At 35.3% G+C, this 23,589-nt stretch overlaps 1 protein-coding gene and 1 long non-coding RNA gene across 3 annotated transcripts in view; one reads left to right on the top strand and one right to left on the bottom strand.

Annotated features, from left to right (window-relative positions):
* LOC131423473 (uncharacterized) overlaps window positions 1–23,589 on the bottom strand; it is a 146,004-nt gene that overhangs the window by 88,628 nt on the left and 33,787 nt on the right. The gene's annotated exons all lie outside the window — the stretch shown is intronic.
* Window positions 1–23,589, top strand: part of CUNH2orf73 (chromosome unknown C2orf73 homolog) — a 34,743-nt gene that overhangs the window by 4,974 nt on the left and 6,180 nt on the right. The window contains 1 exon segment of the mRNA XM_046424015.2: window positions 8,090–8,243. Coding sequence (XP_046279971.1) covers window positions 8,090–8,243 — 154 coding nt within the window.

Genomic DNA, 23,589 nt, shown 5'->3' with positions numbered 1-23,589 from the left:
TAATAGCTACAACTTATTGAAAGCATATAAAGTGCTAGGAATTAGCAAAGTTTTTGTATAAATTATATCTTTTAATCCCTGAATTTAATTTCTATGACATATTATTGGAAATATTTTAAAGGCAATAATAATACTCCAATGAGGTTAATTAACATGTCAGTTAGAGAGTAAGCAAATAATCACACTCATGTTTCTGACCCAGGATTGTTAGCTTAGCCAAACCCCTTTTATTTGCTGTACCATGCTAAATACATTCAGTTTCTTTTTTTAAAAGTCAGATTTGGGGCTGGGGTCAGAGCTCAGTGGCAGAGTGCTTGCCTAGCACATGTGCGGACCTGGGTTCAATCATCAGCACCACATAAAAATAACCAAATAAAATAAAGACATGCTGTCTATCTACAACTACAAAACTTTTTTTTTTTTTTTAAAAAGTCAGATTTATTTAGGTTTGATTTATTATATTTGCTTCCTTATTGTGGCTGTTAAAAATTACCATAAACTTAAACACTTGCTTAACATAAGTCTATTCTTTTATAGTTCTGGAATTCAGAAGTCCAAAATCAGTCTCACTGGCCATTGGCAGGGTGGGTTCCTTCTAGAGGCCCTTAGGGAGAATCTGTTTCTTTGCCTTTCCCAGCTTCCAGAGACTGCCCACATTCCTGGGCTTTTGGCACTTTCCTCTTCAAAGCCAGCATCATAGCATTTCAAACTGTGTACTGACTGACTCTCCTGCCTCCTTCTTGTAGGACCCTGTGATTGCATAGGTCTCATAGTAATCACATATATACCCAAATGACCCAAGCTAATCTCCCATCTCAGGATCTGGAATCACATCTGCAAGGTCCCTTTGCTATTTAAATTAATACATTTACAGGTTCAGAGAGTAAGACATGAACATCTTTGGAGGTGGGAGAGCATTTGCACAGTAGATTCACCTTTCTTAAATGTACAAGTCTGTGAGTTTTGATGACGATGTGGTCATTCACCTGACCACAGTCAAGCTATGGAACAGTTCCATCATTCCCAGAAGTTCTCCCTTGTTCTTTTGTAGTTATCCTTTTCCTCTGCTTCAGCCCAGGGAACCACTGATTTGTTTTCTGAGGCCTTGCCTTTTCTAGAAAGTCATAAAATGGAATTAGACAGTTTGGAATTTTCCGAATCCTTTTCTTGCAGTTGGGATTTCTCTAGATTGTTGCATATACCATTTGTTCATTCCTTTTTGTTTCTACTGTACCCTTGTCATGTGATTTGCGCAAATAATTACTTTTTCAAAGCTTCAGTTTTATTATATATAAAATAGAATTAGTAGTCATTCTCTCTCATAGAATTTTTGAGAGAATTAAAATAGATATTTTTGTTAGGTCCTATTCGAGGCACTTGGGATATAGCAGTCAATAAAATAAATAGAGGGTAGCTCCTTACTTACATTCTGGTGGAAAAATAAGCACAATACACTGTACTAGGATACTAGATGGTGGTAAGAGTTAGCATGGAAGAGGAGGTAAGAAGGGAGAACTGCAACTTTAAATAGGTGATCAGAGAAAGCCTCACTAAGAAGGTGACTTTTGAGTGAAGACCTGAAAGGAACTGGGGAAGGACCACATAGTAACCTGGCAGAAGAGGATTCGTGATGCACAAAGGGAACACTCAATAAGCATTAGCTCTTGGCAGTAGTAGAATCCTAATCTATTGCTCCTGTACAGTTGTGGGGACTGAGAAGCCCACCACTCCCCATGGAGAACAGGATTCTATGATGAGAGGCCTAATACAATACTGGGCTCAGAAAGTGATCAACAGATGGTATGCAAAATATGCCAAGGCAGAGGTAATCATAATTTCCAGCATGACATTTGAAGAAGGAAATGTGTACTATCCAAATGGTCTCAGACCATTGCAGCAATGTCAGCTTGCTCTATTCCAGTTTTCTCATCTCTGCCAGTGTGCATTAGGTGGAGTTGAGATTTTACTTGATGTTTAATGGAAGTCACCATTCTGACTGGAGTGAGATGATATCCTAGAGTAGTTTTGATTTGGATTTCTCTAATTGCTAGAGATGATGAACATTTTTTCATATATTTGTTGATTGATTGTATATCCTCTTATGAGAAGTGTCTGTTCAGGTCCTTGGCCCATTTGTTGATTGGGTTATTTGTTTTTTTGGTGTTTAGCTTTTTGAGTTCTTTATATACCCTAGAGATTAGTGCTCTATCTGATGTGTGAGGGGTAAAAATTTGCTCCCAAGATGTAGGCTCTCTATTCACCTCACAGACTGTTTATTTTGCTGAGAAAAACATTTTTGTTTGAGTCCATCCCATTTATTGATTCTTGGTTTTAATTCTTGTGCTATAGGAATCTTATTAAGGAAGTTGAGGCCTAATTCCACATGATGAGATTAGGGCCTACTTTTTCTTCTATTAGATGCAGAGTCTCTGGTTTAATTCCTAGGTCCTTGATCCACTTTGAGTTGAGTTTTGTGCGTGGTGAGAGATAGGGGTTTAATTTCATTTTGTTGCATATGGATTTCCAGTTTTCTCAGCACCATTTGTTGAAGAGGCTATTTTGTGAGCTCTCCACATCTATGATATCAACAGTTCTTGTCATAAAACTATACACCCTGCTATTGTATGCAAAACGTGAGATCTCGGGGAAAGAATTCTCATGGTCAAATATGCTTTAATATCAGTTGTAAACTGATGCAAGGATTGTTTGAGGCACTTGATTTTATAAACTTGCTCTTGTAGGTGCTCTTGTATCCTTTATTTGGGATTTAAAAGAAATCCATTATTAAATTATTAAACCAGACCTACACTGGGGAAATAAATCTGGTACAGAAATCCAGGTGAGTGTAGTTCTCATATTTCTTAACGAGTAACTTTCCTGAGCTCTATTCAGGGTTTAATCTAAGGGAAACTGTTAACTCCACCCATCCCTACACTGGGGACACTAAAGAAAAGCTAGTTCAAGAATAGAAATGTGATAGACCTTCAGAGATGGTGAAAGGAAGTTTGAAATGAAGTAAGAGCACAGGTAAGAAGGCTAATAGGAGATATGAATAAAGAGTTACAGACAAAGACAAGAGATGCATCACAAAGTCATGTGGTTTGGATGAGCAGTGAAGGAAAAGTTCGTTTCAAAAACAAAACTAAAAATGAACTTTTTAATGTATTCATTTCCATGTACCCAAGAAGCAATAAAGAATGCTATTTCACATGTATGTAAACTTTGTTCTTTTATTTAAGATGACAGGTTTCTTTTTTTAAGAATTAGCTTGGTTAAAATATATAAGTATATATATAGTATAGCTGGCTTTAAGAAATAAAATGAAGTTGTCTAAATATATTTACTGACATCTGTTTTATACATTTTGCTAAGATAATATCTTTAGAACTCAACACTAGATTGGTTGGTTTTATTTGTTTATAAGATTTTTAAATGAAATTATCCTTTATACATTTCTAACTAAAGACATAAAATTGGTGGCACTGGAAAAAGCGAAATGGAATATTTTAGCCCAGTTATCTTGTTTTTTCTAAATATTGATATTATTTAAAAGAAATTGTAGTAAGTTGATATTTTCAAAAGTGCATTTTTCAGAGCACTAACCCTTGCCTACATGCTTGAAAAAATAAATTTCCAAAATCGAATGTTTTATAAAACATGTACTTTTATTTACCTTTCTTAGAGCTTCATAGTTTACATTGGTGTATAAAGGTTCTGAGAAATTCTGTGATAAACTTGTTTAACTTTGCTTATCTGACTAGTTCCCATATTTATTTAACTATGGGAACCTCTTTTTGCATAACATCTACTAATATGCCCGGGACCTAGTGTTTCACAGAACACAGGTAAGTAACTGTTATGGGAGACATTATAAATTGCTTTAAAAGAGACATTTTTAGCATTCCTGATATCTATAGCAAAACAATTTTAGTTTCACTATATTTAGGAATCCCCAGAGGAGGATTTTATGTATCACAGATGACTGCTATCACCACAACCGTCTTGGCCAAGCTACTCCTGGCTACCCAGCTTACTACCTCTTGCTTTCTCTTAACTGATTTCTCCAGGATTCTCCTCTTGATTTTACCACTTCTCTTCTGAGGATTCTCCAATAATTTCCCAAAGAATGAAAAATAAAATAGTGTTTACTAAAACATTTCTGATAACTTGGAGATAACAGGTGTATTACATAGATTCCCTCACACTGGCTTCTAAATGTAACTGATGGGCCCACAGTGCAGTAGACATTAGACTTTCCAATATTGAGGGGTTAGAAGGAGTTCTACCCAGGAATCTCCAGGCATGTCCTAATCAGGGAACCCTAGTGACTATCAGTCCTAACCTAGGAAAGAGAATCGGCCTTAAAATGTGGGGGGTGGGGGTGGGGAGGGAGTACAGACCTGAGTGCAGGCTTCTTTTTCTCTCTGGGTCCAAAGTTTTGATTTGGGAACAACTGTCTCTTTAGGCAAAGCCCCCTCTTATAATCTGCAAATGTAACCTGTCCCCCAAGGCCTACCCATCACACTAGATGACTTCTCAATTTGGCTTATTTTGTCTTAAATATTTCCATATCAACCCCTCTCAAATCCAATGTTAGTGATGAGCCACAGAACAGTAAATATTTTATTAGTATTTCTCTTCAGTGTGAGGTGAAGACAAAAGCAAGCTCCATCTGTTTCTTTGATCTCATAAACTCTTATGCATAAGTGCTTGGACCAAAAAGCCGTGTGCCCGTGCATGGGAGTCATGCTCTCACTCTTCAGGGACAACTCATACTTTCCAAGCATAGGGAAGACTCTCCAGAAATAGGAAAGATAATATCCTTTGAATTGTAATATTTCATTCAGTTGAAGTGAAGATGCATCTAGTTTTAACACTCATCAGAACTCTTTTACCAATTACAGCATCTTAAAGTCATCCATCAAATTTTAGGAAAAATTATTCGTTATTTCCTTTATATCTGTGAAACTAAAGGGACAATTGTAATAATACTCTCAATTCAACAAATTTTGCTTGAAAGGTTTACTGGTTCTCTGCTTTAAGAATAGTTTTGTAGACTGAGGCTGTGACTCAGTGGCAGAGCACTTGTCTAGCATGTGTGAGGCACTGGGTTCAATCTTTAGCATTGCATACAAAAATAAATAAAGGCATGCTGTCCATCTACAATTACAAAATTTTTTTAAAAAAGAAATAGTTTTTGTATTATATTCATTTGAGAAAAAAATTGGAGTCCACCAAGCATCTTCTAGTAGTTTGCTTACCCAGTATCCCTTTCCCAGTAACTTGGATATTAGTAAAACAAATTTCTAATCAATAAATGTAGATATACTATACTACAAAGTGTATGCCTTATAACCTTTCATAGAACTTTCTTAGAATACTGACTGCTATGGTTCGAAAGTTTTCAAAACATATGTAGAAATGTAATTGCCATTGTAACAGTATTAAGAGGTAAGACTGTTAAGAGGTGATTAGACCATTCACCTTCATGACTGGGATTAATTCTGTAATAAAAGGACAAGGTCAACTCCCCTTTGCCTTCCTTTTACTCTTACATCTCCCAACTACATGAGCATTCTAGAGGCCAACTCGGAATTAGAATTGTCAAACCTGCCCACGCTATGGCTCCTTGATATCAGACTTATGAGCCTACAGAACTGTGAGCCAATAAAATTATATTCATTAAAGCTGCACAAAACAGATTGAGATACTTAAAGTCACTTTTGAAATAATGTAATTAAGTCTATGCTTATTTGGTTTAGCATTCTACAGGAGATTTGATGTAGCAATGGAGCACAGAAATTAGGGTTATGTCCAGATGGGTGGGGGATTGAATCGTGGTAGTGCTGCTGCCTGCTGGTGATGTGCCTTGGGAAAGTTACTTAATCTGCCAGCTTTCTCATTGTAAAGTGGATGTATCTACCTTGCAGAATTGTGGTAAGATAAGGCCTATAAATCTTATACCTTGAAACATATTAAGCACTGTCATAATTATGAATTGGAGTGGAGGAGAAAGAGCTACAAGAATCAGGCACTCTGACAACAGTAAGATGTGACTATTTTTAGCCAGATAGTGAGAAGACACCATCTGTTTAGTAATCTGCTCTAGAATTTTCTTAGGATCCATATTAATTTGTCTCAGTTTTAAAAATCCACCTTTTAGCCCATTCTGAAAATACATGAGGCATTAGCCAATATTTCCTGTTCTCCAAAATTTCCTAGTTCCTAAAATTTCTATGATCTCTGCAGAAATCACCTATTTACAATTACCTGTTCTTCCATTACTCCTAGTTACCATTTGTCATTGGCCTAAAAACGGGCACTAAATAAAGTAACAACTATTCAGTTCTTAGTTCCCTCTTTGGTATTTGTTCATCCTGTCATTTTCAGTCTTAAGGTAGTTTTCATTAACAAAGGACCTTAAAGTTGAGTTGTTCTGACTTTTTAGCTTTGAATAGTGTACTCCTTTCCAAATTGTTAGCATTTCTTTGATTTCTTGCTCTAAAAGGTTAAAAAAAAAAAACCCAAAACTTATTTTTGGTGCCTTTAGCATATTTCATGAATTTCTTCTATTTCTAAGCTGCTGGAGTCTTCTAACAAGTCGACTCCATTACATTTTATTTGAAGTTTGATATTGCACCTCTTACATGTGCTTGTCTTTTTAGAAACTAATCTCATTTGAGAGATGACTCTCTTTGAACCCACATAGGTTTCTTTAGATGCCTATTCTTTTTGAATCAATGTAGCCTCAATTGTATTGTCTAAATTTTATTATTAGAATCACATATTCATTTCACTTAATTCACATTTTAAAAGTCTTTGATTATGGAATCATCGCTGTTTTTTTAGGCAGAAATACTTTCTAGTCAAGGGTTCTACCACTCAGCTACATCCCCAGCCCAGGCAGATCTACTTTCTTAGCCCAAGGAATATTCCCTAACAATGCCCAGGAACTCAGTTGTCACAGTTCCTTTTCCCCAAGGTTTTCTTTCTACCCCATCAAACAGTTTTAAAATTTTTGATCAGAATTAACCTGAGTAACAGTTTCCCTCACTGCTTTCCCAACTTCTAAGAGTTGTGTATGTATTAATGAAATGGTGTGTATGTACTAATGAAAAATCTATCACTTTCCTAGGTACTTAGGTAGGTTTTTATACCAAAAATTCAGTATTATTGGAAACATTCAAACTGAGTTATTAGTGAATTATAAATCGATGTGAATTGTAGTCAGCACTATGAAATGAATAGAAGAGAAATAACATAATAGAAAAATGGCTGAGTACCCTGAAAACTAATAGAAATAAATATTTTATGAATTTTTTCAGTTTTATGTATGTGTAGTATTGTGTGTCCTTGTATGATATAAAATTTATGTCATGGTGTGGATCATGGACTAAAAACTTTGAAAACTGCCATTTTTAGATGATGACACCTTATTTATATTATCATGATTAAAAAGTATAGAATATTGGGCTGGAGATGTGGCTTAAGCGGTAGTGCGCTGGCCTGGCATGCGCGGGGCTCTGGGTTCGATCCTCAGCACCACATAAAAATAAAATAAAGATGTTGTGTCCACTGAAAACTGAAAAATAAATATTAAAAAATTCTCTCTCTCTTCTCTCTCTCTCTAAAAAAAGTATAGAATATAATTTTTAGATTAAATCATGTTTAAGAGCTGGGAATGTAACTCAGTGGTATAGCACTAGCATATAAAAGAGGGCCTTTGTTCAATCCCAAAATAAAATAAATTAAATAAATAAATCATGTTTTTATGTGTGTGTGTACGTATTATATTAAAATTATGTGCAAAACAGATAAAATTATTTTGTTGATTTTTAGTACTTCATCTGTTAATAGAAGGTAGTTTAAGTATTGAGCAGCTGTATTTTAACTAAAAATATGATGATTTTTTTAGCTGTCTTTTAAGAAATAGTGTCCCTGTGAAAAGATATTCCTGGATTTTATAACTCGTTTTTAGTTCTAGAATAGACAATAACTTGTTGAATTACTGAACATCCATAAACATCAAATAACACATGAAAATGTCCTATGGTATTCAATTTTGTGTTTCCAATTTTTTTCTATAAAGAGTGACTGGTGGTCATATAGTAAAGCACTGGAACATGTCTTCCAACCACCCTATGATACTAAGAGCACCCAGAGGAGTGACTTCCAAAAACCAACATGTCCATTGACTTTACCTGTCAAACACAGCAAGATGCAAAAGGCTTCTTCTGGAATAGGTAAGGTTAGCAGTGGTAAAACCTCTTTCTTGCTATCAAATTAAGATATATTGGAGGTGCTGACACCTCCTGAGAAAATTACTTCTCTTTAACAGTTAAAAATATACACACAGCAATGGGAAGCCCCTGACAAACTTGTTATCCTTCCCTAGTGGATAGCTCGACTCCAAGTGTGTTTAATATAACATAATGACAATTGTACAGATTATTAATAACACGAGCCTCAAGTCATAAACTTAGTTGCATTCTTCTCATTGTTGCCACCAAATTTTAAAAATCCTTACTATTAAAATAATAGATAGCTGGGCATGGTGGTACACATCTGTAATCCCAGTGGCTCCTGAGGCTGAGAAAGGAGAATCACAAGTTCAAAGCCAGACTCAGCAATGGTGAGGTGCTAAGCAACTTAGTGAGACCCTGTCTCTAAATAAAATACAAATAGGGCTGGGGATGTGGCTCAGTGGTTGAGTGCCCCTCCACCCAATAGTAGATAACACTAAATGGCAGTATTTCTCAAAGTGTACTCTGAGGAACACTAGTTTTGTATAATGTTTGTGGATAACTGATCAAATAAACAGGGGGAGTGGTTACATATGTTTTGCAAAAGTTAAGTTACACAAAATTTTTTAACCTGTAGCACTCTCAACACCCTTATTCCAAGATAAGCATGATGAATTTCCAAGCAGGAGAGTAAAGAATGCTGTTTTCCCCACTTTCTGTTCATTTCACTTTTTTTTTTTACATTATCTTTCATGTCTGGTGACCCACAAAACATAATTTAGGAAATACTGTTATGTAGATTATTAAAACATTTTCATATCTAAAATCAATTTGGCCTGACAATGTCATTATAATAAACTAAGTCACATTTTATGAAAGTCATTATCTGTTTGTTAGTCCATTCCTAGTCATCTCTACCTCTGAAGTAGGTTTTACTAAGTCTTAAACAAGTCCAGAATGAAGTCAAGATTAAAATGCATTTATTGAATACCTACTCTGGTCCTCACCCCCTACAAAAGTTCAAAACTAAACTTTAAATAAGATATTGTAACACAGGACAGTAATCAATGGAAGCTTGCTTTTAGAGATCAAGAGTACCTCACTTCTGATTGCTGTGATTTGGTCAGTCTAATCAAGGATATACAGGGCAACTAGACTGAGGGTCAGGACATTAAAAAATGATCCTATCCAGCATGATTTCTACCTCAAGGGAAATAGTTAACAAAGAGGGTTAACTAATTAAATACTCTGTATCAATGACTTTGGAAAGATAAAGTTTCTAATTCAGGATAGTAGACCGAGCACAAACATAAATTTGCACAAACATATAAATAACACCCAACCAATAAACTGATAAAGGTAAAGGGAATGGAAGGAAAAGCTTTCTGGAATGTGGGAAAGAATGGAAGCCTATTGATGGATAAAAAAGAGAAAAGAAGTAATACCAGAAAGGAAATTCAGTGAAGAAGAATCAATCCATTTGACTAGACCCCGATGGGTTCAGTTAGCAGACACTGGGGAAGACAAGAAAAAAGAGGGGATGGAAGTCAGGGTTGCTCAAAAGTCTGTCTCAATTAGCAGCTTCAGTCATGAGCTCTCCACCTGTCTTTACATTAAGACTATTAGAGCTGGGTGGGATGGTGCACATCTGTAATCCCAGCCACTCAGGAGGCTGAGGCAGGAGGATCACAAGTTCAAAGCCAATCTAGGCAATTTAAGGAGACCCTATATCAAAATAAAAAACTAAAAGGGTTGTGGATGTAGCTCAGTGTCCCTGGGTACTAAAAATAAAAGTATTAGAACTCAATATTTTAGCCAGATTCCAACTACTAAAACAGTTATTTTAGAAAATCAGAAACTTAGAAAATATGGGAGAATAAAAGCAAAATGGAGGATCAGTTTGGGAGGTCCAACTTTTCTAGAGCTCCAAAAAAGAGGAGTAAAAACACAAACAAGGTAATCATGAAAACATAATGTGACATTTATTGATTATGTGTTATTTGCCAGGCACTTTATAAAGCTTTCTAAATATAAACTTTAATTCTTACTTTAATTTTTACACAAATCCTTTGTAACATAATAGTGTAGAAATACTCTTACTATTCTCATATTTCAGATAAGAACGGGTAGGGAGACAAACTTTTATTTCTACCCTCTTAGGAGTTTTTGGCTGGGTCTGAGAATTAAATTGACTCAAAGATCAACAAGAGAAAAACAGAAATTTAGTTAAAGCAAGCTTTATGTAGCACAAGTGCCTTCATAAGAAAATGAAGATCCAAAGACACAGAGTTATATACTGAATTGGACAAAGCTGTACACTGTGAAAATGTAAAAAGGCAAAGGCACTTGGACTGGGTAGTTAACTGGGTAGAGAACGGAGTCACTGTTGGAGAAGGGTTAGTTTAACAAGGTTTACTGGTACAGATTTCCCTCAGGCTCATTTCCTGGGCTTGATGATAAGAATGATAACTTCCTTGTGGCAGAGATAGAACATCTTTTACAGGAATTTCATCTTCAGCTTTTAAGAAAAAGAAGGAAGATCAGAATGTTTTTGTTTGCTTGTTTGTTTTTGTTTTGCTTTATTTATTTGCACCCACTGTTTTTCAAGTGTCTTTAACTCAATATGGTCAAGATACCAGTATATTTGGTGTGGTATGCTTTGAACTCCTTCAAAAGAAAGCACAAAGTTTATGCAACTCCTAGGAGAAAACATAGGGTTAACACTACAGCATATAAGTACAGGCAACAACTTTCTCAATAGGACCTCTAAAGCTCAGGAAATAATGTCAAGAGCTAATAAATGGAATGGCATTAGGCTTCTGAACAGCAAAGGAAACAATTAGGAATGTGAAGAGAGAACCTACAGAATGGGAGAAACTCTTTGCTAGCTACTCTTTTGACAGAGGACGAATATCTGGAATAGACAAAGAACTCAAAAAACTTTATGCCAAAAAAAAATCAAGTAAATTAATAAATGAGCACATGAATTAAACAGACACTTCTCAAAAGAAGAAATACGAATGGCTGACAAATATATGAAAAAATGTTTGACATCATTAGCAATTAGGGAAATGCAAATCAAAACTACACTGAGGGGTTGGGGCTGTGGTTCAGTGGTAGAACGATTGCCTAGCATGTGTGAGGCACTGGGTTTGAACCTCAGCACCACATAAATAAATAAAATAAAGGTGTCATGCCCATCAACAACTAAAAAAATATATTTAAAAAATTTTTAATTAAAGAAAAAAAATCTTCACTGAGAGTTCATCTCATACCAGTCAGAATAGCAGTCATCAAGAATACAAATAATAAATGATGGAGAGGATGTGGAAAAAAAGGAACACCTTTTGGTGGGATTGTAAATTAGTATAACCACTATGGAATCAGCATTGAGTTTCCTCAAAAGGCTAGGCATGGAACCATCATATGACCCAGCTATACCACTCCTTGGTATTTATCCTAAAGAATTAAAGTCATCAGTGATACATGCATACCCTTGTTTATAGCAGCACAATTCACAATAGCCAAACTATGGAACCAGCCTACGTGTCCATCAACAGCAGATGAATGGATAGAGAAAATGTGGTATATATACACAATGGAGTTCTCTTCAGTCATAAAAAAAAAAAAGAAATCATGTCATTTTTGGAAAATGGGTGGAGCTAAAGACCATTATGTTAAATGAAATAAGTCAATCTCAGAAGGTTAAGAGATATATGTTATGGGGCAAATCTCATAAAAATCAAAAGGAGATCAGTAGAGGAAAGAGGGACCAAGAGGGGGAATTGATATTGGCCAAATTATATGGACATATTATGTGCAGTGCAAATATGTAACAATAAATCCCATCTGTATGTACAATTATAATGTACCAATTAAATGTGGGAAAAATTAAGCTTAGGCATGGCTATAACATTAATAGTAGGCATATAAATTAGGTCACAAAAGTGTTATGATTTTTTAATGACAACATCAACTATCTTAAGAGCCATGTACTAATTTTTTGTGGGGGGATACTGGGGATTGAACTCAGGGGCACTCAACCAATGAGCCACATCCCTAGCCCTATTTTGTATTTTATTTAGAGACAGAGTCTCACTGAGTTGCTTAGTGCCTTGCAGTTGCTGAGGCTGGCTTTGAACTTGCAATCCTCCTGCCTCAGCCTCCTGAGCCACCAGGATTATAGGTGTGCACCACTGCCTGGTATACATACTAATTTTTGAAAGCAAAATCTAGAATCGAGAAAGGCTTTATGTTTAAGCAAAAGTATTCTTTATTGCACAAATATATACATATATTCAAGGAAAAGTTTCTAGATATATAGGTGTGTGTGTGTGTGTGTTAGCTGATTTGTTGGATAAAGAAATACATACACTGTTCAAAATAAGTTTTGAGCAATTAAACAACTTCATTTGCATTTTGGGTGTAATTTTAAGAAAATAAATTAGCTAAATACAAATCACCACATTAAAAAAAGAAAGCACAAATTTTAAATAACTTGCTCAAAGCTACAAAGCTACACAGTGAATGATTGTTATTTAACCCCCAATAGCCTGATCTCTCAATATCTGTACTCATAACTCTGCATAGCCTTTAAAGTATTAAGAAAGTTTCCTTGTATCAAAGGGTTTCTCTGTATTGAAAGGGTCCACTGAGTGTTTCCAGGTGTGAAGGGGAAAAAATATACATTCCTATACATCATTATGAAATGGTAAAACAATCATGAAGAGAAGATTCTAAAAGTTTCCATAAAGAGAAAGAAAAATGTCACCACCTAAGGAATAAGAATCAATTTAAAAAAATCACTGATGCAAGGGAACAATAGAGTTTATGTCTTTAAAGTTCTCAGGGGAAATAATTTTTAACTTAGAAAAGAGGATTTACTTGGCATGGATATTCCAACCACTTTCTTCAAGTGGCACTGGGCATTAAACCCACTGAGAAGGAAATGAAGTCCTAGCACACTATTTGACCCTGAAGTGAGCAAAATTCATATAGTTACATAATATTATGAATGCTGTTTAGTAGTTCTCAACTTTTAGGATCAATGTATACACACAGTATGGGAAGTTTAAATATGATTACATAACAGAATTTGTGTTAACAGCCTTAATAAGAAGAGTAAATAAACAGTTGATAGAAGATGGGAAGTAGGGGGCTGAGGGTGTAGCTCATAGAGAGCTTGCCTACCGTGTGCTCTACCGCTGAGCCACAATCCCAGCCCAAAAGGAGAAATTTAAAAGTCAAGGGCTGGGAGTACATCAGTGGTAGAGTGCTTGTGTATCATGCACGAGGTCCTGGGTTCAGTCCCCAGAGCTGGCAGTGGGGCAGTGGTGGGAGAGGGAGGCTCTTTAAAGGTCAAAGGAATCAGGTTAAGAACCTTAGCCTCTTCGCTGAGCTCAAGCTCACATTGTCAACCACCTACTCAAAAATCTCCTCTTGGATATATAATCACATTTTTAAGTATGATAAGGCTAGAACAGAAGGTTTCATTTCCCCCATCCAAACCAATGTCCCCAGTAGTATCCCCGTGTTCAAGGAGTGCCATCTCCATTCCCCCAGGTGCTCATGTTTTGATAATCTAGAAGTCATTCTAAAACTTTCCCTTTCCTTCCTCTATGTTCAATCTATTGGTGAATCTTGATATTTTGAGCTCCAAATACATCCAAATCTATTCATTTCCATCGTCGTTGTAATGAATGTAGTGCAACCATTACAACCTCCTGCCTTTCTTCCTCTGCTATGATGTGTTTTCTGCATCATCAACAGAAGGATATTTTTAAAACACCAATGAAATCCCCCTCTTACTTTAGGTTCTTCGGTTATTTCTCATTGTTCATAGAACAAATTTCAAATTCTTTACAGTAACCTACATGGCCCCAGTCAATCTGCCAAATCTGCTTTCTCTTCTATTGCATATAATATGGAGATTTAGAGATACAACTCAGACCAAGGAGGTAGGAAAACTCTGAAAGTCAGGCTTGTTCCAAACCAATTTATGTTTGCTTACTTGTTATTGCATTTCTGTAATTTAATTACATGTCCTTGTAAATTAAAACTGAGCATGATAATAAAGCAGTTGTTTCTATAAAACATTCAAAGTTGAGTGCTTTGGAAAGACTTGAGAAATAGTCAGTCATTAACTTAGAAAATGATGATTAGGTATAGGCAAGATAGCCTTAAAAAAAAAGAGGAGCTGGAATGAATTTTTTAAGTCTTGAAGCGTTGTATACTCATTTTGCTTCAAATGTGTATTTATATTTCATTCTGTGTTAAAGAAACAGAAAATGGAAAGGGTGCATTAGAGATGTAGTTTGTACAAGAAACAAAATGAAATTCCAATCAGTGCATACATAAAGAAAAATGACTTGGTACTCCAGTAAGAATTTGAGCAATGAGCTGATAAAAATTAAAGGTATAAGTATGGTATATGATTCTTTGCTTTAACTGACTTATTTTGGTTAAACAACTAGTCCTCTTCATATAAGGAGGAGTCACTTCTAATCTGGTTGAAGGGATGTGGAAGAGTGGTTAAAAATGAGACTGGACAGATGCATTTTGCTCCAGGCTGGTCAGGAAAGTCCAGTCATTTCATAAGGGATCCTTTAAATTAGGGTTTGTGGATCCATTCTGTTGGGCTAAACAACTTTTCCAGAGAGAAATCCTCCAAACCTCTGCTTGAGGTGGAAGACAGATTATCCAAGAATCCCTCAAACAATCCTGTTTGCAACTTCAGTACCAATGCCCCATGCTCCCTGCTTCAGAACCTCCAAGTTCCTGATCTTACTGCAATACTGTGACATGAGCTGGCATGATTTTTACCCCACTTTCATCCCCATATGCACTAATTTCCAGTTTTCTGAGGTCTAATCAAGCCAATTGCCATTTATCCATCAGCTTTCCAGTTTCAAAATTTGTTAACATCTTAGTTCCCATTTAGTTCTTTTTTTCCCTGAAGGACATAGGCCCTCTTAATTTCTTTATTGTTATTTTTTGGGAGTTAGGGAAGATATGGCAGGTAATACACAGGTTGATTGCCACATTTAATTGGAAATCAGCCCTGTGACTGTCACTGCTATTTAGTATTGCTTCAGTACTTAGAATTGTCTGATCCTGGGCCCCTTACTAAAATTCATCATTTTGTTTAGTCAATTTATGAAATGAGAATAATACTTCCTACGTTGAAGGACTGTTATGAGAACTAAATGAAATAACATGAAAAGTGCCTACCTCAGTTCTTGTACGTACTAGGCAATAAATGGTAGCTATTTCTATTATTAATCACTGCTAAGTTAGGTGTTAAGTGAAATTTAGTTTTGGGAAGCTGGCATTGAACCTCTCTTTCTCTCCCTCCCTCCCTCCCTCCCTCCAGACCTCTCCACCTTCCTCTTTCTCCTCAGTTATTGGTATTTCCCATTACTATGTTCATTATTACATCCTTGGGCCAAGTATAATTCCCAAACTCAATAATATTTATTGAATAATTGAATGATAATTACATACTACTCAGAAAAAAATGTTTAAAGTCAATGTAATTTAAACTAACATGAAAAACAACATAGGCCTGTAATTAATTCCTATTTTAGGTGGTGTGTGGATACCAGATAAAAAGGATTTTTTAAAAAGAAAAATATTTTAATGTAACATTTTAAAATATGTATAAAACTAGTCTGAATGTGCCAGATTTTTATATATGCATTCAAACAGAAAAAAAAATGTGTTAATGCCAATTAAAAGTCATTTCATAGTCATTCCGTTCCGTCAGCCCACTTAATTACGCCTGGTCTTTGGTATTTCAGCAATTTTATCTTGTGCTGACAATAAAAGTGCCCTTTATGTCTTGTACCACCACACAATTTCCTGGCTGCCATCCATGGTCAGTTAACAAATGACTATGCTTCATCATATCTGAGTACAGTAAGAATAAGTCTTCACATTTGATTTTATATAATAAAACTTTATAAATTGGAAAGGCTGATCTAATTAGCGAAGGGGTTGTATTTCATATTTAAATGAAACTCTGGCTGTTTATCGGACTACTTGATATTTTAATGTTCTTTTGCATTGCAAATCTAGATGTAGTGGTCAAATTAATTTTATAAAGTTGGTTTTAGTCTAAGTTGCTTCTTTTGCACCAAGTATGTATAGCACAGGACTGACTTCTTGCTATAGTTATGTTTGTGGATTTTTTAAGTGTTTTTGAAGATCTATAGTATTTTTATATTAACAATCTTTTTTTATACAGATCAAAATAAATACTATTTTTTTTTAGTTATAGCTGGACACAATACCTTTATTCCATTCATTTATTTTTATGTGGTGCTGAGGATTGAACCCAGGGCCCCGTGCATGCTAGGCGAGCGCTCTACCGCTAAGCCACAATCCCAGCCCCTCAAAATAAATACTATTGAGTAGAATTTCTAAGAGAAAATATTACTGGCAATGTTTCTTAAGTAGACACAAACAAAAGGTTAAGAAAATTTCTCAAAGTAAAACTGCTAAGTTCTCACCTATATAAGGAGCAAATTGTGGGTTTGAATGAATCCTGGCTTTGTTGATAAAACCTGAATGGCTAGATACCAACTTGTTTAGAAAATTCTTATTTTAATTAGATCAAATTTCCAAGAAACTGTGGATTTCCAACATTTTTCATGTACTTTGCCTTATGTTTGTAGCTTTCATCTAATAACACTTCTTTTAAGTAATCACTGGGGTGCATTTGAATTATTAAGTAGAGAAACCACTAAGAACCTGAATATCTTCTCTCAGGTTGTCCCACTTAGATAATCTCCACTATTTCAAGTTTTTTTTTAATGTTTTTTTAGTTGTAGATGAGCATAACACCTTTATTTATTTTTAAATGGTGCTGAGGATTGAACCCAGTGCCTCACACATTCGAGTCAGGAGCTCTACCACTGAGCTACAACCTAAGCCCCCACTATTGTTAGCTTTTTTAAAGAAAGTCTCATGTGTTTGCATAAATGAACATAGTATTTATGTCTAATAGATGTAATGTCTGGGTGAGGAATTCCCCTCTATCATAGCTCAGAGTACTTTCCTCTCCCTTTTGTTCCTCCATAAAGAAATGAATGCTTTCATGTTATTATTTTTGAGATTCTAGGAAGTTCTTCATCTCCATTTAAAAGATGATTTATTTTATTGGCTTTCTTTGGAACTATTTCTCTTTCAATTATCTGTATAACAAGCTCCCTCAAATTTAGTTGTTTAAAACAACAATCATCTGATTTGCTCAGTGTTCTTCACTCTTTGCTGGGTTCAGCTGGGCAGTTCTGGTCTTGGGGAGGGTCATTTGTATGGCTGTGTTCGGCTGACAGGTATCTAGGACTGGGTTCAGCTAGGGCACTGAGATGTCTGGGTCTTCTCCCTGTGGTTTCTCCTGCAGAGTGGCTGAATTTCTTAACCTGGCAGCTCAGGGCTTCTAAGAAAACAAAAAGCAGAAGTTGCAAGGTTTTCTTAAGGATTTTTGCCTGGAACTGACACAGTGATACTGCTGCCTCATTATTTTGGCTAAAGCTAAGCATAAGGCCAGCCCATTGATAATATTATTCATTGATAATATGCTCTGCGTGTTTATGGGTAAAATGCTATTTTTTTTTTCTGTTCTGTACTCCTTGTCTTTTTCAGGAAATAAAAGCTTTGTTATTTTCCTTCATATATCTTAGGTACTCTCCTTGGTTTATTTCTTACTTAGTCTTATTTGAGTACTTCTTCTAGAAGTTCTTCCAAGTAGATTTTTTTTAAATGGGAAAATCTGATTTTGTAACCTCCCAATTTTTTTTTTATTTTGGCTTTATAGTTAAATGATAATTTGGTTAGATATTAAAATTCTAGGTTCCTTTTATTTTTATTTATTATTCATTTTGGTACTGAGGATTGAACTCAGGGGCACTCAACCACTGAGCCACATCCCCAGCCTTATTTTGTATTTTATTTAGAGACAGAGTCTCACTGAGTTGCTTGATGCCTTGCCATTGCTGAGGCTGGCTTTGAACTGGTGATCCTCCTGTCTTAGCCTCCTGAACCACTGGGATTACAAGTGGGCACCACCGCACCCAGCCTTCTAATTTCCTTTTAATTAAAATTCTAATTTAAAATTTAATTTAACATTCTAATTTTTCTTTTAATATTTTCAAAATATTACCCGGTTATCTTTGGTCCAGTGTTGGTATTCAGATATTTAACACTAATCTGCTTCCTACTCCTTTGGAGATAATGTATGTCTTCTCTATGAAAGAGTATTTATAATTTTTTCTTTGTCTCAGATGACCTTAAATTTCTGTACAAAGTGTCTTAGACGTGAGGTTTTCCTTATGCACCCTGTAGGACAGGGTGCAGAGTGGAGCAAGTGAGAGGCCTACGGTGCAAACTTTAAAGAGCCACTCGCTCCCCAGGTCATGCAGGTACCTCCTTAAAACTGGCATCCCTCGTACTTCCCTTGCCTTTTTAGTATTCTGTGAGCTCTTGCAATCTGAGATCTGTGCTCTTCCTTTAAATTGTTAGATATTTAGCCTCATTATTTCTTTGGATATTTCCTTCTATTTCTTTTAAATCTGGTGTTGGTATTTCCACCTTCCATGTCTCTTGAATTTTGTTTTTTCTTTCTTCTTTCCTCCTATATTCTGGGATAGCTTCTCAATCTAATTTTCTAGTTCATGAATCTCATGGTTTACTGTGTCTTTTTTGTTGTTGTTTGTTCCATTTCAATTGTTCCTGTTTTCTTTTTTTTTAACAGTTGATTTTTTTTTACCTACATATGACAGTGGAATGCATTACAATTCTTATTACACATATAAACACATTTTTTCATATCTCTGGTTGTATACAAAGTATATTCACACCAATTCGTGTCTTCATACATGTACTTTGGATAATAATGATCATCAAGTTCCACCATCATTTCTAACCCCATGCCCCCTCCCTTCCCCTCCCACCCCTCTGCCCTATCTGGAGTTCGTCTATTCCTCCTATGTTCCCACTCCCTACCCCACTATGAATCAGCCTCCTTATATCAAAGAAAACATTCAGCATTTGGTTTTTTGGGATTGGCTAGCTTCACTTGGCATTATCTCCTCCACCTCAATCCATTTACCTGCAAATGCCACGATTTTATTCTCTTTTATTGCTGAGTAATATTCCATTGTGTATAAATGCCACAATTTTTTATCCTTTCATTTATTAAAGGGCATCTAGGTTGGTTCCACAGTTTAGCTATTGTGAATTGTGCTGCTATAAACATTGATATGGCTGTGTTCCCTGTAGTATGCTATTTTTAAGTCCTTTAGGTATAGACTGAGGAGAGGGATAGCTGGGTCAAATGGTGGTTCCATTCCCAATTTTCCAAGAAATCTCCATACTGCTTTCCATATTGGCTGCACCAATTTGCAGTCCCACCAGCAGTGTATGAGTGTACCTCTTTTCCCACATCCTCGCCAGTACTTATTGTGGTTTGTCTTCTTAATAGCTGCCATTCTGACTAGAGTGAGATGATATCTTACAGTAGTTTTGATTTGCATTTCTCTAATTGCTAACCATGATGAACATTTTTTCATATATTTGTTGATTGATTGTATATCCTCTTCTGAGAAGTGTCTGTTCAGATCCTTGGCCCATTTATTGATTGGGTTATTTGGGTTTTTTTTGCTGTTTAACTTTTTGAGTTCTTTATATACCCTAGAGATTAGTGCTCTATCTGATGTGTATAACACAAGGGGTAAAGATTTGCTCCCAAGATGTAGGTTCCCTATTCACCTCACAGATTGTTTCTTTTGCTGAGAAGAAATTTTTTAGTTTGAGTCCATCCCATTTATTGATTCTTGATTTTAATTCTTGCACCAAAGGAGTCTTATTAAGGAAGTTGGGGCCTAATCCCACATGATGGAAATTGGGGCCCACTTTTTCTTCTATTAGACACAGGGTCTCTGGTTTTATTCCTAAATCCTTGATCCATTTTGAGTTGAGTTTTGTGAGAGATAGGGATTTAATTTCATTTTGTTGCATATGGATTTCTAGTTTTCCCAGTGCCATTTGTTGAAGAGGCTATCTTTTCTCTAATGCCTGTTTTTGGCACCTTAGTCTAACATAAGTAATTATAATTTTGTGGGTTAGTCTCTGTGTCCTCTATTCTGTACCATTGGTCTACCAGTCTGCTTTGGTGCCAATACCATGCTCTTTTCTTTACTATTGTTCTGCAGTAAGGTCTGGTATAGTGATGCCACCTGCTTCACTCTTCCTCCTAAGGATTACTTTAGCTCTTCCGGGTCTCTTATTTTTTCAGATGAATTTCATGAATGCTTTTTTCTATTTCTATGAGGAATGTCATTGGGATTTTGATTGGAATTACATTAAATCTGTATAGTGCTGTTGGTAGTATAGTCATTTTGATAATATTAATTCTGCCTTTCCAAGAGCAAGGTAGATCTTTCCATCTTCTAAAGTCTTCTTTGGCTTCTTTCTTTAGGGTTCTGTAATTTTCATTATATAGATCTTTCACCTCTTTCATTAAGTTGATTCCCAAGTATTTTATTTATTTATCTACCTATTTATTTATTTATTTATCTATCTATTTATTTATTTTGAGGCTATTATAAATGGGGTATTTTTCCTTGTTTCCCTTTCTGAAGATTTGTCACTGATATACAGAAATGCCTTTGATTTATGAGTGTTGATTTATATCCTGCTACTTTGCTGAATTCATTTACTAGTTCTAGAAGTTTTCTGGTGGAACTTTTTGGGTCTTCTAGGTATAGAATGATATCATCAGCAAATAGTGCCAGTTTGAGTTCTTCTTTTCCTATGTGTATCCCTTTAATTTCTTTTGTCTAATTGCTCTGGCCAGTGTTTCAAGAACTATGTTAAATAGAAGTGATGAAAGAGGGCATCCCTGTCTTGTTCCAGTTTTTAGATGGAATGCCTTCAATTTTTCTCCATTTAGAATGTTGTTGGCCTGAGGCTTAGCATAGATAGCCTTTATGATGTTGAGATTTGTTCCTGTTATCCCTCATTTTTCTAGTGTTTTGAACATAAAGAGATACTGTATTTTGTCAAATGCTTTTTCTGCATCTATTGAGATGATCATAGGATTCTTTAAGTCTATTGATATGATGAATTACATTTCCGTATGTTGAACCAACCTTGCATCCCTGGGATAAATCCCACTTGATCATGGTGCACCATCTTTTTGATGTTTTTGTATTTGATTTGCCAGAATTTTATTGAGAATTTTTGCATCTATGTTCATTAGAGATATTGGTCTGAAGTTTTTCTTTTTTGATGTGTCTTTGCCTGGTTTTGGAATCAGGGTGAATTAGCCTCACAGAATGAGTTTGGAAGTGCTCCTTCTCTTTCTATTTCCTGAAATAAATTGAAGAGTATTGGTATTAATTCTTCATTAAAGGTCTTGTAGAACTTGGCTGTGTATCCATCCAGTTTTGGGCTTCTTTTTTTTTTTTAGAGAGAGAGAGAGAGAGAGAATTTTTTAATATTTATTTTTCAGTTTTCGGTGGACACAACATCTTTATTTATTTTTATTTTTTTAATGTGGTGCTGAGGATCAAATCCAGTGCCCCACGCATGCCAGATGAGTGCGCTACCGCTTGAGCCACATCCCCAGCCCTGGGCTTTTCTTGATTGATAGACTTCTGATGGTGTCTTCTATTTCGTCACTTGAAATTGATCTGTTTAAGTTGTATATGTCATCCTGACTCAATTTGGGCAATTGAGTCAGTTTCTTTTGTTGAGAAGAAATTTTTTAGTTTGAGTCCATACCATTTATTGATTCTTGATTTTAATTCTTGCACCAAAGAAAGGAGTCTTATTAAGGAAGTTGGGGCCTATTCCCACATGATGGAGATTGGGGCCTACTTTTTCTTCTATTAGACACAGAGTCTCTCCTCCCTTGTTTTTTCATGTTGTCTATATGACTCTAGAAATTTGTTGATGCCTTCAATATTTTCTATTTTATTGGAGTACAAGTTTTCAAAATGATTTCTAATTATCTTCTGTGTTTCTGTAGTGTCTGTTGTGATATTTCCTATTTCATCACATGTTAGTGATTTCAGTTTTCTCTTTCCTTCTCTTTATTAGCATGGCTAAAGGTCTGTCAATTTTTTTTTATTTTTTTAAAGAACCTACTTTTTGTTCTGTCATTTTTTTCAATTGTTTCTTTTGTTTCAATTTCATCTCTGATTTTAATTATTTCCTGTCTTCTACTACTTTTGGTATAGATTTGTTCTTCTTTTTCTAGGGCTTTGAGAGGTAATGTTAAGTCATTCATTTGTTGACTTTTTCTTCTTTTAAGGAATGAACTCCATGCAATGAACTTTCCTCTTAGAATTGCTTTCATAGTGTCCCAGAGATTTTGATATGTTGTATCTGTGTTCTCATTCACCTCTAAAATTTTTTTAATCTCCTTGATGTCTTCTGCAACCCATTGTTCATTCAGTAGCATATTATTTAGTTTCCAGGTGTTAGAGTAGCTTTTATTTCTTATTTTATCATTGATTTCTAATTTCATTCCATTATGATCTGATAGAATGCAGGGTAGTATCTCTACTTTTTTTAATATTTGCTAAGGGTTGCTTTGTGGCATAGTATATGGTCTATTTTAGAGAAGGATTCATGTGCTACTGAGAAGAAAGTGTATTCTCTCATTGAAGGATGAAATATTCTACGCATGTCAGTTAAGTTATTAATTTTATTATTGAGTTCTATAGTTTCTTTGTTCAGCTTTTGTTTGCAAAGTCTATCTAGTGATAAAAGAGGTGTGTTAAAGTCATCAAAATTATTGTGTTGTGGTCTATTTGACTTGAACTTGAGAAGAGTTTGTTTGATGAGCATAGAGGCTCCATTTCTGGGGGCATACATATTTATAATTGTTAAGTCTTGTTGGTGTATGGTTCTCTTGAGCAGTATGTTGTGTCCTTCTTTATCCTTTTTGATTGACTTTAGTTTGAAGTCTACTTTATTTGATATGGGGGTTGAAACCCATGCTTGCTTCCACAGTCCATGGGAGTGATGATTTTTCCTAACTCTTCACCTTCAATGTGTGAATATCTTTTCCTATGAGATGTGTCTCTTGAAGGCAGCATATTGTTGGGTCTTTTTTTATTTTTATTTTTTTAATCCAATCTGCTAGACTATGTCTTTTGATTAGTGAGTTTAGGTCACTAACATTCAGGGTTATTATTGAGTCATGATTTGTTTATTTTTGGTATTTAATGTGACTTGATTTCACCTCTGATTAGATTTTACTTTAGTATAATACCTCTCTCTGCTGATTTTCACTATTGTCTTTCATTTCCTCTTCTTGGAATATTTTGCTGAGGAT

The sequence above is a fragment of the Marmota monax genome, unplaced genomic scaffold (assembly GCF_021218885.2).
Source record: "Marmota monax isolate L192 unplaced genomic scaffold, Marmota_monax_Labrador192_F-V1.1 WCK01_AAM20220418_F8-fsc00015, whole genome shotgun sequence".
Taxonomy (NCBI): domain Eukaryota; kingdom Metazoa; phylum Chordata; class Mammalia; order Rodentia; family Sciuridae; genus Marmota; species Marmota monax.
This window is presented reverse-complemented; position numbering and strand designations above follow the sequence as displayed.